At 43.1% G+C, this 14,299-nt stretch overlaps 1 protein-coding gene across 9 annotated transcripts in view; it reads left to right on the top strand.

Annotated features, from left to right (window-relative positions):
* The window catches only part of gse1b (Gse1 coiled-coil protein b), a 760,234-nt gene that overhangs the window by 604,926 nt on the left and 141,009 nt on the right, over nucleotides 1-14,299 (top strand). The window contains exons 1-2 of one of the 9 annotated variants that reach the window (XM_048546478.2): nucleotides 13,154-13,193; nucleotides 13,408-14,263. The exons of 7 other annotated variants lie outside the window; for them this stretch is intronic. In XM_048546478.2, coding sequence (XP_048402435.2) covers nucleotides 14,227-14,263 — 37 coding nt within the window. In that variant the 5' untranslated portion in view covers nucleotides 13,154-13,193; nucleotides 13,408-14,226. Of the gene's footprint in view, nucleotides 1-13,153; nucleotides 13,194-13,321; nucleotides 14,264-14,299 lie in introns of those variants that run through there. One more of the 9 variants, XM_048546477.2, reaches the window with a different exon arrangement.

Below are 14,299 nucleotides of genomic sequence, written 5' to 3'. Positions count from 1 at the left end.
CTGGACCAAAGGGTCTATTTCCAAGCTGTATTACGCTACGTGAAATTGAATTTCAAAGCCAGTGGCTTTGGATGAACTGTATGATTATCACAATGGTTTTAAATCCAACAGTGCTATGGGAATTCATTCAACAGGAATATGGACAATAACATGGACCAGCTCCTCTGTGCCTCTGCTAACATTGCAGCTTCTCAGGCTGAATTTAGCAAATAAACACATACCCTTTACGTAGAATTATAGGAGACTTTTAAAGGGAAGATATCTGTGAAGGTCTCCTGTCTGATGCCTTTGGCATTTCACCAAGGCAGATCAACAAGAAGGAAGGAGAGGGGCATGGTCTCTTTAAGTGGAAAGCTGGTGCACATATTTCAGATGTAAAAAGTTAATTGAGCTTCCTGCAAATTTGCCAAATGAGGGATTTAGAAGCACTGTTGTTGTCACAGTGACTTTGCCATCATTTGCACGGTTAGTTATCCATCTGCTCTCCCCACCTCCCTCCCGAGTCCCATTGGACGCAGTATTACACTTGTCTGGATCGCTTTCTGCAGTCAGGTGTGATTGCACCCAACAATCATCCAATAACACAGATGGCCTGGCTTTGAGCTTTTGATGTCAATTTTCACTTCCTGAATTATTAATCAGCCTGTTTGAGTTGCCTGGATGTGCTCAGTCTCACCTCTTCGAGCTCTCTTGGAGCCTGACTGCAGAGTGTTTTCCAATGCAGTGCAGCCTTGTAGCTAGAAGACTTCAAGAATTCTGAATGGCATGATAAACAATATTGGATACAGAACCAGAGACAGCACACCATGTGAATTCTCACAAGGGTGAAACCCATACTTAGGCAGCAAATAATCTGGTGCATGTAAGAATTCCAACCTTGATGGAAAATAGTTCCTGGGTACAAGTGGTTCTGTTTTACAGATAACTTTATTCTCCCATAGATTTATTAGTGTCATTACCATCTATTGGACATTTGTTGCTTCCACATAATTAACAGTTTACTTTCCTCCAAGTGCATCAGTGCTTTTTAATACATACAATGCTCTCGCTGACCCAAATATGTGTTTATAATTCTTTTTGTTTACACTGGGGTCTGTAATACATTAGTGGCCCTGGATAACCCATAGGGCTGGAATGTTTGTGCTATGCTTCCTGGCCAAACTGTGGAACTGTATTCTCTTATTAGTCTACCTACAACATTGTAATGCAATTCCTATTCCCGCTGTGAAACTGTAATGAATGTACTGTATTTCCAACTCACTGACCCATGGTGTGTAATGAATAAATATTCCTCTTTCGGAATCAGGCATGGGGCTGTAATACATGTATCTCTGCCTTGCTTCAGATATATTGCAATGCATAAAATGCCCCTTTCTTAATCCACTCATTGGATTAAAATGCTAACTGATTTCTTATTCATTCATTCTTATATCATCCGAGGCTACTCAGATTTATTGCCCATCCCATTGAGTGCAGTTAGGAATCAGCGTATTGCTATGAGCCTGGAGTCGGTAGACCAGACAGGAATGGCAGATTTCCTTGGAGTGGTTAAAATTTCACCATCTTCCCCAGTACAACCCAGGGTGGGTGAGTTCAAAACTAGAGGGCATATTTTTAAGAAGAGAGGAGAAAGATTTCAAAGGGATCAGAGTGGCACCCTTTTCACACAGAGAGTAGTTTGTATGTGAAACAAACTTCAAGAGGAAGTGGTAGATGCAGGTACAGTTACCACATTTACAAGCTGTTTGAACAAGTGCATGAATAGGAAAGGTTTAGAAGGATATAGACCATATGCAGGCAAATGGGACCAGTTTTGTCTGGAAAACTTGGTTGGCACAAGTTGGACCAAAAGGTCAGCTTCTGTGCTGTGTAACTCTATAAACCCCTAGCCCCAGAATCCCCAGATTAAGGAGGCCATTGACATTACCGTAACACCGCAGCCTCCCTGAAGCATCAATGTCACTGCAGTCTACCTACTTTATGCCTTTAACTAACTGCTGCCTTATTATGTGATCTAAGTGACAGGAATCACTGCAAATGAAAGTTTTGATAAGTTGAATGAATTGGGTTGATCCCTTTATGGTGTGAACTTGTATAAAGGATGCTGCAAACGTGGAGTACAGTCAGAGTAGACAGACACACCTGATGTGGTTCTTTACAACTGAGCTCTGTGAATGTGTTTAATTTCGTGTCCTCTGTCATGTTTTGTGGAAAAAATGGACCACAGCAGCAACTTGCGCTTACAAAGCACCATTAGTGCAGAAAAATGCATCAATTCTTAATCACAGAGCCATCAAAGAAGTAGACATTAATGTAAAGGAGTGTATTAAGACAGGCAATAGGTAAAGGTAAAGATGTCATAGTCTTGCCAGACCATAGGGCTGCTCTTTCATTACAGAGAGATGACTGCTGGCGGTTTAACCTGATGGTCACCATGCCTCGGTGGGGGGAGAGGTTGAGTCGGAAAGTCTTTTATGGTAACCTCAGCTGGTGTGGGTACTGATCCCATGCTAGTGGCATCACTCTGCATCACAAATCAGCTGAACAGCAACTGAGCTAAACATCTTGGTCAAAGGAAGAGGTAGAGAATTTTCATTGCAGTGTTCAGAGTTGTGCTTCCCAGTTTGGGGTTTGGGACCTCAAACAGCGTCATGTGCACTGACATAGAATTTAGGAACGGTAGTACCCAATTCAGCCCTTCGAGCCCACTCTGCCATTTAACCTGATCATTGCTGATCTTAGTCTCAACTACAGTGAGGTTGCGAGCTGATATTTGGGGGTTGCGAATTGCAGGGCAGCAATGTTTGCCGTAGGGCTCTGACCATTACCGTACTCCCATTCTAACAGTCCCAGCTCTCGCAGCATCCCTCTTCCACTCTCCCGGTTCTCACTGAGGGATCATGATCATTCTCAAGCATTGGAAAGGCGAGCCACAGTGAGGGTAAAGATTTGGGAGACGTGGGTTTGGAGCATGGGGGTAAGCAGCCTTGGAGACCATGGCACAGGGAAAGGGGAAATGAATAAGAGAGGAGTGGAAAGCTTTTTGTGTTTGTTGACTGCAGACTCTTACTCTGGAAGAGGTTGCAAAACATAAGGCAGGAAAATGGTAGAAAGAGATACAAGGATACGAGATGACAGGGGTTCCATTCCCACTAATTAATAAATCGGCAATATAAAGATTGTCTAAGACAGTGATAATTATTGTTGATTGTCATCTGGTTCATTAATGCCCCTTTAGGGAAGGAAATCTGTCTTTCATATCTACATGGTCTACAAGTGACTGTGGTTGACTCTAAATGCTGGCTTTGACAGGACCGATCACAGTCCATGAAATGAATAAACAAAAGAAGAAATACTCAACCCATGTTCAGCCCTGAGTGCCACATGTGAAGAAAGATGAGAAAGTGTTAGAGAAAAAAAAACTGCAAAAAAGATTTTCAAGAATGATCCCAGGAATGAGGAATTACTGTGATAGCTTGGAGAAGTTGGAACTGTGTTCCTTGGAGAAGAGAAAGTTAAGTGGAAGTTCAATAGAAAGATTTAAAATTAAAGGAGGTGTGGACAAACTAGGCAGGGAGAAACTGTTGCCATTGATGGAAGAGTTGAGAACAAGAGGGCGTAGATATAAGGAAATTGGCAAAGGAAGCAATTTTGGAACAAGGAAAAACTTTTTTCATGTGACTAGTGGTAGACTCGAGCGCTGTGCCTGAGAATGTGGTTGATGTAGATTCAGTTGTGGCATTCAAAAAGAAATTGGGTTATTATCTGTTAAGTGAGAATGCGCAGAGAAAAACTAAGAAAGGGCTTCTAGGTGCTTTGCTTCTTGAGAGAAATAGCACAGATATAACAAGATGAACAGCCTCTTTCTGTACTGTAGCCATTCAGTGATTCTGAATCTTGCAATAGTAGACTTGTGTGGTCAGAAACTGAGCTTCAGGTCCAATCTCAGACGCCAAATCTGTGAGCACAACCTTTGGCCCCATCCAGGGGACCTTGTGTGAACTGAATGCTTTCAGCTCTCTTTTACAATGTGAGATGAAGCTAAATCAGCCACAAAGTGTATTATCTGGTTGGAAGTGTTAAGGGTCTCAAGACCTGTGTATCATTGTGGCATGTGGCCAACTCTATTAAGGGAATAAAAACCTTTCTTTTGTAACAGTCCATGAATCTAATATGAAGTGTTATACCTCCTGCAAAGTCTGTATGACTTGTTACCTTATGAATATACTCAATAAAAATTGATTTTTATTTTAAGGCAGATTCTATTTTCTGGAGCTTTCACAGACCTAAGATGAATATGATGTTTCATAATGTGAAGTCACTTGCCTGGAATTGCATTAACAATTTACGTGAGGGGGTTCATTCCCTTTTGCATGGTCTGAAAACAAAATCCACGGACATGTTATATTCAAACTTTGGCATTCTCAGCGTAGGATGGCTACCTGCAAGAGTACCATTATGCCCTAGCAACCAGTGAGTTATTGTCTGCCACAATAAATATTGTCCTAACATCCGATAAAATCAGCTTATGTTCTGTGTCAGGAGTACCAGAAACAAAAGTCTACTTAATAGCCTTGAGAACATGCAGGGAATTGCACGCCATGGGGCCAATGCTTTGAAGTGATTGCCCAGTTCATCTCTCTCACCTGTTACGGTTTAATGCTTGAACACTTGGTTTGTGTAGTTTACTTGGGTTTTGTTTTTCGATCAATATCCAGAACGCACAAAGGTATTGCTGCAGTTTAACACCATTTCATGTTGTATCTCTGTCATTGATGCTAATGGACTCAGATCCTGAGACTGAGCTTCTCAAAGCTGAAATATTAATAAGAACAGAAAGTGCAGGAGAAACTTAGCAGCTCTGACAAAGTCTGTGGAGGGCGAAACGGAGTTAGCATTTCGAGTCCAATGCAAGTCTTTTGGTGAATGGCTACATGCATGTGAAGCATAAGTTCCACATTGTGGCCTGCCAGCTTCCAGGAACACACAGATTGACACCCCTTGGGTTCCTGCAGGCTTGATGCTAGTGAAGTAAATATTTCTTAAAAAAATGAATTCACGAATGCTGGCAAGGACTGCATTTGTCGCCAGTCCTTATTGACCTTGAGAAGGTGGTGGCGAGGCGTTCAGAATGCTGGCAAGGACGGGTGTTCCAAAATTTTGACCTAGTAAGAGTGAAGGAACAATATAGTTCCAAAGTAGTATGGTGTGTGTCTTGGAGGAGGATTTGCCCAAGAGTTGTGTCCCCATGTGTCTACAGTCCTTGGCTTTATTGAAGGAGGTCTTGTGGATTGAGAACTTCAGAAATGGCAAAGTGGTGAATTCACAGGGTGTACATTATTGACAAAATACAGTTCATTAATGTAAATTATAAATGTGAAAGAAGGGGACACAGATACAAATATTGAAGACAATTTTAAGTTGGTTGGCCTGAAATTTCTCTTGAGTCAAGAGAAACACAAGGACTGGAGATTCAGGTGGAGGTAGAAACATGAGAAGCATTACAAAAACCGTTCTAGATGTGAGAGGGACATTGTGATGGATGAATTATCTTGAGCATGCCTCACTAAGTCATGTCTATCATGAGATGCTGCAAAGGACAAGATTCAGGCCCCAACTAGAATTATTCGAGATGTAGTTACAGAGCCACCACTTAACTACAGGAAGAGGAAGCACTTTGGGGGTGGGCAAGGGAGATTATAATCAGTCCATAACCAAAAGGGTTTGTGGCAACACATCGACCCACCCAGGTACAGCAGTCATACAACAAGCAGGATGTGGGCTTTTTTTTGCTCACAGTTCAGTGCACAGTGAATTTCTGGGGTTAGGGTGTGGCGAGATGGGGTTTGAATGTGACAACTAGAACACAAGGTGTTTCCCCAAGGAAAGGGGAAAAGGTTACAAACCCTAGGGCCCTTTTAGATATGAATGTGCATGCTCTTGGGGAAGAGAGAGGCAGCATTCTTGCCCACAGCATGATGTAATATAAACCTGGCAATCTGATGCTTCCAGTAGGACCTGTAGACTGACTTCCTGTATTCCAAGAATAAGTGACACAGAGATTGGCGTTCCAGCAGAGTCCAGAAAATTGTCTGCTCTTTAAAAAGAATGTGGTGTCAAATTCAGAGGCCATGAGAGGCAACTAACTTAAGAAAGTATATATCTTAGAAAAATGACTTTAATGGTTGTTCCACAGTGCCCAACTTACAAGAAGGCTAGGAAATCATCCTCCTGGAACAAGATAGTTGGGATTTCTAAATAGAGACTGAGAAGTGTGTTGATTGCTTTTGTGAAGGGTTTTCTTTTCTAAAAAAAATCAGGGAGTTCTTCCAAAACAGTGCCATGGAGTCATTCAACATGGAGCGAGACCCATTGGTTCAACTAGCCCATGCTGACCATGTTCCCAAACAAAACTAGTCCCACCTGCCTTTGGCCCCTATCCCTCCAATCACATACTTATTTAAGTGTCTTTTAAATTATGTAACTGTACCTGCATCCACCACTTCCTCTGGCAGCTCATTCCACGTACAAGCCATGCTCTGTGTAAAAACAAAAAGTTGCACCTTTTCAAATCTTTACCCTGTCACCAGCCAAGGGGACAGACCATTGCTATTCATCTTATCTATGGTCCTCATGAATTTATAAACCTCTATAAGGTCACCCCTCAATCTCCTAAACTCAAGTGAAGAAAGTCCCAATCTATTCAATGACTTATATCCAACATTTTATCATAAAGCAGGTAACTGCATATCCTGTGGTGTTAATGGAAGTATGTTTATACTGATGGGTTTATGACAGGTAGCATAAACATGTAAGAAAGGCCAATGACTTTCCTATTCAGATCAGAAGACACAAGTGTTAGGATAAGAAGCCAATTTAGTCTTGCTTCTAGAGAGAAGTAGAGCAATTCAGGAACAAATCATCTCAGCAAAAGCATTTAATTCTTGAAACTTCCAAACCAGGAAAGGTTGGTTGGAAATGTGCAGGTTTTTGGAACTTAAGCTCTCAGATTTGTAAGAAGCTCATGTCTGTACTTAGAAGGTACTCATACTCATAGAATTGTCTCCACGGTCCACAGCACAGCAACAGTAGGGAATCAGTTCAGCCAAACATTGAAGAGTTAAGATAGGCATGCACTTTCTGGGTTTGTGTCTCTGTAGCAAACAGTGTTGGGAAACAGGCTAAGACTTTGTTTTACTGTGTACTTTAAGATCATTGTAACTGTCTTTGATATATAGATGGCGTATTTTGTCTTGAGAGTAGTAATCTCTGCATAACATGTAGTCTAATGTGTGCATGGCTCAATGATTAAGCTCCTAGTTGACCAAATCAACAAAAGCAAATTATGATCAATCAAAGATGGCAAGAACTGCAGATGGTCAAGTCAGAGATAACACAGAGGAGTTCGTCTGATGCTGCCTGGCCTGTTGTATTCCTCCAGCTCCACACTGTGTTATTCGTGATCAATCAAGCCAGGTTTAATTCTAGGATAGGACTTTTTTTAGCAGTACCATCCACTGGGATCATAACAAAGTTAAATGGTACACTTAAAAAATGAGTTTTGATGTTTTTGTTTCTCTAAGAGCGTGTATTGTCAAGTTTTTTTTATGGACCTGTGACATTTTAGCTTTGTTTTTGAATATTTGGTAGCAACACTTTTCTTAGCAATAACAGCCACCATTTCAGATTGTCTGTGAGGAACTGAGAATGCAGGCCCCTGATATCCTAATGAATCCGCCTTCCCTAAGCTTGGAGGTAGACCCATAAACCAAAGATAACTGCGACTGCAGTGGTGCCAACACAGGCTTAAGGACATGCCACAGCATAAACATTGGAGCTGCCTCATAGACATTGACCTCCCAGTATCCGAATTGAAATGATACCAAAATAAACAGCAGCTTGAGGCAGGTTATCCCTTGACACCTGGTGCACAGAGAGTGCAAAGTTGAGGTGGAATCTCATCTAGTTTTCCAGCTATTTCATTCTAGGTATTTGCATTAATGAGCAGGTTACCCTGATAACACCCCGCCCACAATTTCCCGATAAATAGGTTCCTGTTATAATTAGGGCCGATTTATTGCCGTGATTAGTGAAGCCATTTTTATCAATAGGCTGTGCAGCAACAGAAGGGAATTTTTAGTTTCCAAAGGCAGTCTATTAAAGTAAATGGAAGGCTGTTCTGAACTAGCAGTAATTATTTACTTCGACAATAGCGCAGTTGTTTGTGTGGCAGAGAAAATGAATACGGTGCACAATTCCACATACCATATGAGGGGCAGAGATAATTGAGTTTTATATAATCATGCTTTGGACGTGTTTAACAGCATTTTTTTATGATTTAAATGTGTTGACAAAATTTCTTCAAACTGAACAACTAAAATGAGCTTTTCCACAGAATTTATCAGCTCCAATCTTATTTTCAAGGGAGTCAGACAGCGAAGAGGCAGAAGATTTTTAGTTCAGAAAGGTGTCATGTGTCAGCACAGGCTTGGTAGGCCGAAGGGCCTGTTCCTGTGCTGTACTGTTCTCTGTTCTTTGTTTTGTTGAATCTAAACATTCCAGTTCAGTGGGTTCAGTGGCTGCTTCATTGAGCAGAGCAGAGATCCCAAGGTTGTCCCCAGTCTACAGCAAGCTTGCTACTTAGTTGGGATGTGGTGTCACTGTTTTACCGAGACATGGTCACAAATCACAAGACACCAGGTTAGAGTCCAACAGATTTATTTGAAAACACAAGCTTTCAGAGTCTCGCTCCTTCTTCAGGTGTTAGATTTAGGTGTAACACCTGAAGAAGGAGCAAGGCTCCAAAGGTTTGTGCTTTCAAATAAAGCTGTTGTACTGTAACCTGGTATCACGTGATTTTTGACCTTGTCCACCCCAGTCCAGCACCAACACCTCCACATCATTATTGAGACAGGCGTGGCTGCTGTTGAATTTGGTTTTGTTACGCTCATGGATATCTTACTCTGATATTTAATATACGTGTAAAAATGTCAGCTATGACTCAGCAGGTAGCAGAATTGAGACCGAAGTTCGTTGGTTCAAATCTTGCTCCAATAAAAATGTAATTGAAGTCCTGAGGAACTGTTGACTTTTGCATGGAGCCCTGCACTTTTGCCTGGCTGTATGAGGAGATGATTATGGTATAGTATTAATGTCACTGGGCCACAGTGCTGGTCGAATGTTATTGTGACATGGGTTCAAATCCCACCATAGAATCTGGTGGAATTCAAATTTAGTTAGTGAAATTGTGGCTATAATAGTGACCAGGATGTTATCATAGGGTCTTCTGAAAACCTATCTGGCACTCTAGAGGCCATTAGGGAAGGAAATTTGCCATCCTCACCTGTCCTGATCTATTTGTAAACCTCAACCTTGCAAACACTGCTGTTGGTGAAAGCTTGCAACATAACATTTTGAATTATAAGAATGACAAGACTTCGAAAGCGCATTCAGTTCAATGTCTGCTAGAAAGATGTTGTGAAACTTGCAAAGGTTCGGAAAAGGTTTACAAGGATATTGCCAGGGGTTGGAGAGTTTGAGCTATAGCAAGGGTTTGAAATGCTGGGGCTATTTTCCCTGCAGCTCGGAAGGCTTAGGAGTGACCTAATAGAAGTTCATAAAATCATGAGGGATGTGAATAGGTTGAAAAGCCAAGGTCTTTTCCCCAGGGTAGGAGAGTCCAAAACCAGAGAGCATAGAATCCCTACAGTGTGGAAACAAGCCCTTTGGACCAACAAACCCACACTGAATCTCAGAGCATCCCACCCAGACCCATTCCCCCTATAATCTACACACGCCTATGGGCAATTTAGCATAGCCAATCTGCCTAACCTGCTCAACTTTGGACTGTGGGAGGAAACTGGAGCACCCAGGGGAAACCTGTGCAGACACAGGGAGAACATGCAAACTTCATGCATTCAGTTGCCTGAGGCTGGAATTGAACCTGGGTTCCTGATGCTGTGAGGCAGCAATGCTAACCACTTCATAGACTTAAGGTGAGAGGATAAAGATATAACAGGGATCTAAGTGTCAACTTTTTCATGCAGAGGGTGGTGCATGTATGTAACAAGCTGCCAGAGGAAGTGGTGGAGAAGGGTACAATCACAACATTTAAAAGGCATCTGGATGGGTATATGAATAAGAAGGGTTTAGTGGAATACTGATCAAATGCTGGCAAATGAGACTAGATTTATTTAGGATAGCTGTTCGGCATGGATGAGTTGGACTGAAGGGTCTGTTTCTGTGTTGTACAACTGTACAATTCTGACTGAAGACCATAAATTCTGTCGTTTATTTTGTCCTCCATCCCACAAAAATACCTGGTTTTCTTGGTTGTGCTTTCAGCAGAGCTGACCTACATTCTTGTATTAACATTTACTCTGGACCTGTCCCACTTCTTTGCAATCATTTTCACTGTGACAAACACTACATTGGACAAACTGGCAGGAAGCTAGCCACCAGGATACATGAACATCAACTAGCCACAAAACGACATGACCCACTATCACTCGTATCCTTACATACAGATAAGGAAGGACACCACTTTGATTGGGACAACACGCCCATCCTAGGACAAGCCAAACAGAGACATGCAGGAGAATTCCTAGAAGCATGGCATTCTAACCGGAACTCCATCAACAAACACATTGATTTGGAGCCAATCTACCATCCCCTGAGAAAAAGAACAGGAAATGACATCACCAACGCAGGAAATGACATCACCAACCCAAGGAAACCTAACCAGATAAATAGAAAGCGGGACATAACACCAGCGCTTCGTCGGAGGCTCACTGATGATGTTACCTAGAATGGTGATGAAACATCTGAAAACTAACCTTCCAGCTCAGCGAGCAAACTCACATCCAGAACCTCAACCTGAGCTACAAATCTTCTCAAAACTCGCTACCATTTTCACTCCCTTTGCCTGTATTCTGTGACACCAGTGACCTCTGATTTGCCTCACCCTCTAACCCTCCCCTGACCTCTCCCTTCTGTTTCACTTTCTCCTCCCCACTTTTTTTTATATTTCTCATTTCATCAGCCAAAAACCTTGCTGTCCCAGCTCTCTCTTCAGTTCCTAAGAAGAGTCACACCACTCTTGGAATATTATTTGTTCCTGTCTTCACAGATGCTGCCAGAGCTGCTGAGTTTCTCAAGCACTTTCTGTTTTCAGTTTGAAAGGACCTCAGTGGCTGCTAAGTGTATTTTTCTTGGCAGGGCTACAGTGGGGGTGGCGGTGCTGAGGTAGAGTCATAGTGTTGTATAACACAGAAACAGACCCTTCGGTCCAACTCGTCCATGCCAACCAGATATCCTATATAAACATAGCTCCATTTGCCAGCATTTGGTTCATAACCATCTAGGTCACGAAGGATACAAATTCCTTCTTAACCTGAAAGAAGGACTTGCATTTATATAACACCCACTTCAGGAACTGATCCAAATTATGCAAATATTTCGCCTTGCCAGTGTTGCAGAGGAAGAATGTTGTTATATTTTTGCTAGACTTAACAGGATCAGTGTGTAAGAATGGGGGAGCTTAGTAGAGGTTATGTTATCTCTACCCCTTAACAGATAATCTTAACACTAAAAATAACCAGTCACCCAAAAGAGGGTTTGCTGTGTGTATGTGTGTGTGTGTGTTTCGAGCTACGCAGGGCTTTTGAAACAGCAAACCTGCTATGTGGCTAATTGCAGGAATTGTGATGTGGTAGTTAATCTCTCAGTGGTGCCAACACACAGTGCAACCCAAATAGCATTGACAGCAGCTGAAAGGCAGTGCATTGCCACAATCTTAAGACTGGGACATAGCTCCCAGCCATGCGAAATAACAGGTCTCTTACCACCCTTGTCATTGTACTTGCAGGAGTTGCTTACGGATTTCCTGTACTAATAATGGCTTTTGGTACATTAGCTGAAGGTATTTGACTGATGTGCAAGATAAAGCGAGCCGGCAGTGCCATGCATGACATTTGCCTGTGTAATACAATCTTAACAGAAGTGCAGAGTCCCTTTGCTATTCCTGATGGCAACTGCTCTGCTGATTTGACTAATTGCCGCAAAGCCTTTTGTTGTAACACTGATTTATATATTTTTCAAAAAGTTGTCAACGTCTGCCCTTTTTTTGCGGGCCGGGGGGTTGTGGGGTTGGTCGATTTCCATTCTGGAACCTAGGAGCAGGGACGTGTTGTGTGTGTTCGACAGCCTGGCATTCTCTGAGGGAATACACATAGACAACCCTCCAAACAATGGGCCTTCAAAGTGCAGCAGCTGATAATAGGCTCGGCTCGACCTCAAAGGTCACAGGCAAATAAATGGGCCAGATGCTTAGCACTTGTGTTTTCACGGCCCTGGACCAGATAATTTCGCTCAATTCCGCCCTCCTACTTCTCAGCAACCAACCCCCCTCCCACTCAAACAACATTACACACACACAAAAAAAACCCTTCAGCAGCCGAGAGCGCTGGGGCTAGTGTGTTAGGGAGAGATTAAGTGATTGCTTATCGCGTTCTTCTTGCTGTGGTTACTGATACAGACCCAGACACCTAGTGAGCTGTTAGGAGCTGCGTGCCTGGTGATTGAGGGTTCGAAACTGCAGCGACCTTCTACTTTTTTAAAAAAAAATGTTGAGGTCTTTGATAGAAATAAAGAAGGGTCTTTGAGTGGAAAAATATAGACTAGGTATCAGCTCAAAACAAAAATCTTTGCCCGATGACCAAAACAGAGGATGTGGTTTTATTTTCGCAATGCATTTGCTCATCGAGCTTTTGATGTCAAAGTAGTTTGGGCTGGAATGATATATTCTTGTGGTCGTTTGTGTCTCTGTATTTTAACCCGAGCGGCTGCTAAATGAACAACCTTCCCGTCTCGGTCTCATTAACCCATTGTTGTCAGAGTGTCGCCTCTCTCTCTGTCTCTTTGTGCTTTGTTCCTTACTGCCTGATGAAAATAATGTGATTTATGAGAAGGAACACCCGCAGGATGCCTCTCTGAATGAAGTGGTTCTTCTTGGAAGTGTTCAGGAGGGAGTTTTACTGTGTTCTGTCTGACCTGGAGTGGAAGGAGTTAAAATGGCAGGAAAAGTACGTGGTAGTTTATGTATTTGCAAAACAATTGAAGTGCGCTGGGAGATTGAATGAGACACCTTCGTAGTGTCCCCCTACGTTAACCTCTTCCGGATTTGTCACTTGGAGGTAGGTTAGAGTTGGTTATTTTCCACTGTTTGGTCCCTCCTCCCTGTCTCACCCACACGTTGCTGTAGTCACAGAAGCTTCAGCCGGCTTCTCCCCCCCCCCCCCCCCCCGTTAGGCTCGGAGTTGATGTTCAGGGAGCTGCGGGCTCGGTTGCTAACTCTCCCTCCCCTGCTTGTCTGATGATTGAAACAGCGGACTCTCCCTCCCTGCACAGCTCGGGGCGGTGTGCCCAGTCGGAGAGAAGCATTTTTGGCGAAGCCTCGCTTTATGATCGACGCCGGGACGAAAGCGGAGCTTCCCTGAGCCCCCGGACCGAGGGCGCTGAACAGATGCCGCCGGCTCTTCGAACCTCACTCTTTCATTAAGAGTGACAAATCTGCTGTCATTCAAGCAGACTCGCCAATTTACAGCTAATGATTCCTGCATGAAGATTGATCGACGGCTGTGGTGGCTTTTGGTGTGTGAAGAGGAGGAGCGAATTTCTTCCCCCCCTCTATGTGTGTTTGTGTGTGTGTGTTTGTTCCTGTTCTCTCTCTCTCTCTCTCTCTGCCCGAGGAGGTGTGCTGTGGAACCCCGGGGAAGAGGACTAGATCCGCTCCGGTTTGCCGCTGCCTGGAACTTCTGTTCCCGCCTCCCTCCCTCCGACCTTGACATTCTGATGAGTGAGCGGAAGAGAAGTATTGGATCCCCTCAAGTCTCGTCTGAAGCAGAACAAGAAATGAATGTTTCCTCACCATCTTGACCACTGTCCCCTTGGCCAGACCCACCTTACCCCCGAAACCCCCTCCAATTCTCTTTTTTTAAAAAAGGACACTTCTGTTTTTGATTTGAAAGCAATGAGGATCTGGGGATGGCAGCTGTTCAGGGGCTTCACAGTGTTCTTAGTGATCAGTTGAGCGCAATGTGGATCTGGGACTGACTGTCTGATTGCTCTACTCAATGACAAGAACACCTTGATCTGTGGACCTGTACAAATCATTCATGCTTGCTGCTCTGCTTTGGTCAGGAACAATGACACTGTAAGTTTAAAACCATGTTTGGACTGAAGCCGCCACTGTACTACCTCCCAGGTAAGATGCATCAACAGCTACCTTTCTCTGTTTCTA

Source organism: Stegostoma tigrinum, chromosome 16, assembly GCF_030684315.1.
Source record: "Stegostoma tigrinum isolate sSteTig4 chromosome 16, sSteTig4.hap1, whole genome shotgun sequence".
In the NCBI taxonomy this organism is placed as follows: domain Eukaryota; kingdom Metazoa; phylum Chordata; class Chondrichthyes; order Orectolobiformes; family Stegostomatidae; genus Stegostoma; species Stegostoma tigrinum.
The sequence above is the reverse complement of the archived record's forward strand: the minus strand, read 5'-3'. Positions and strand labels throughout refer to the sequence as shown.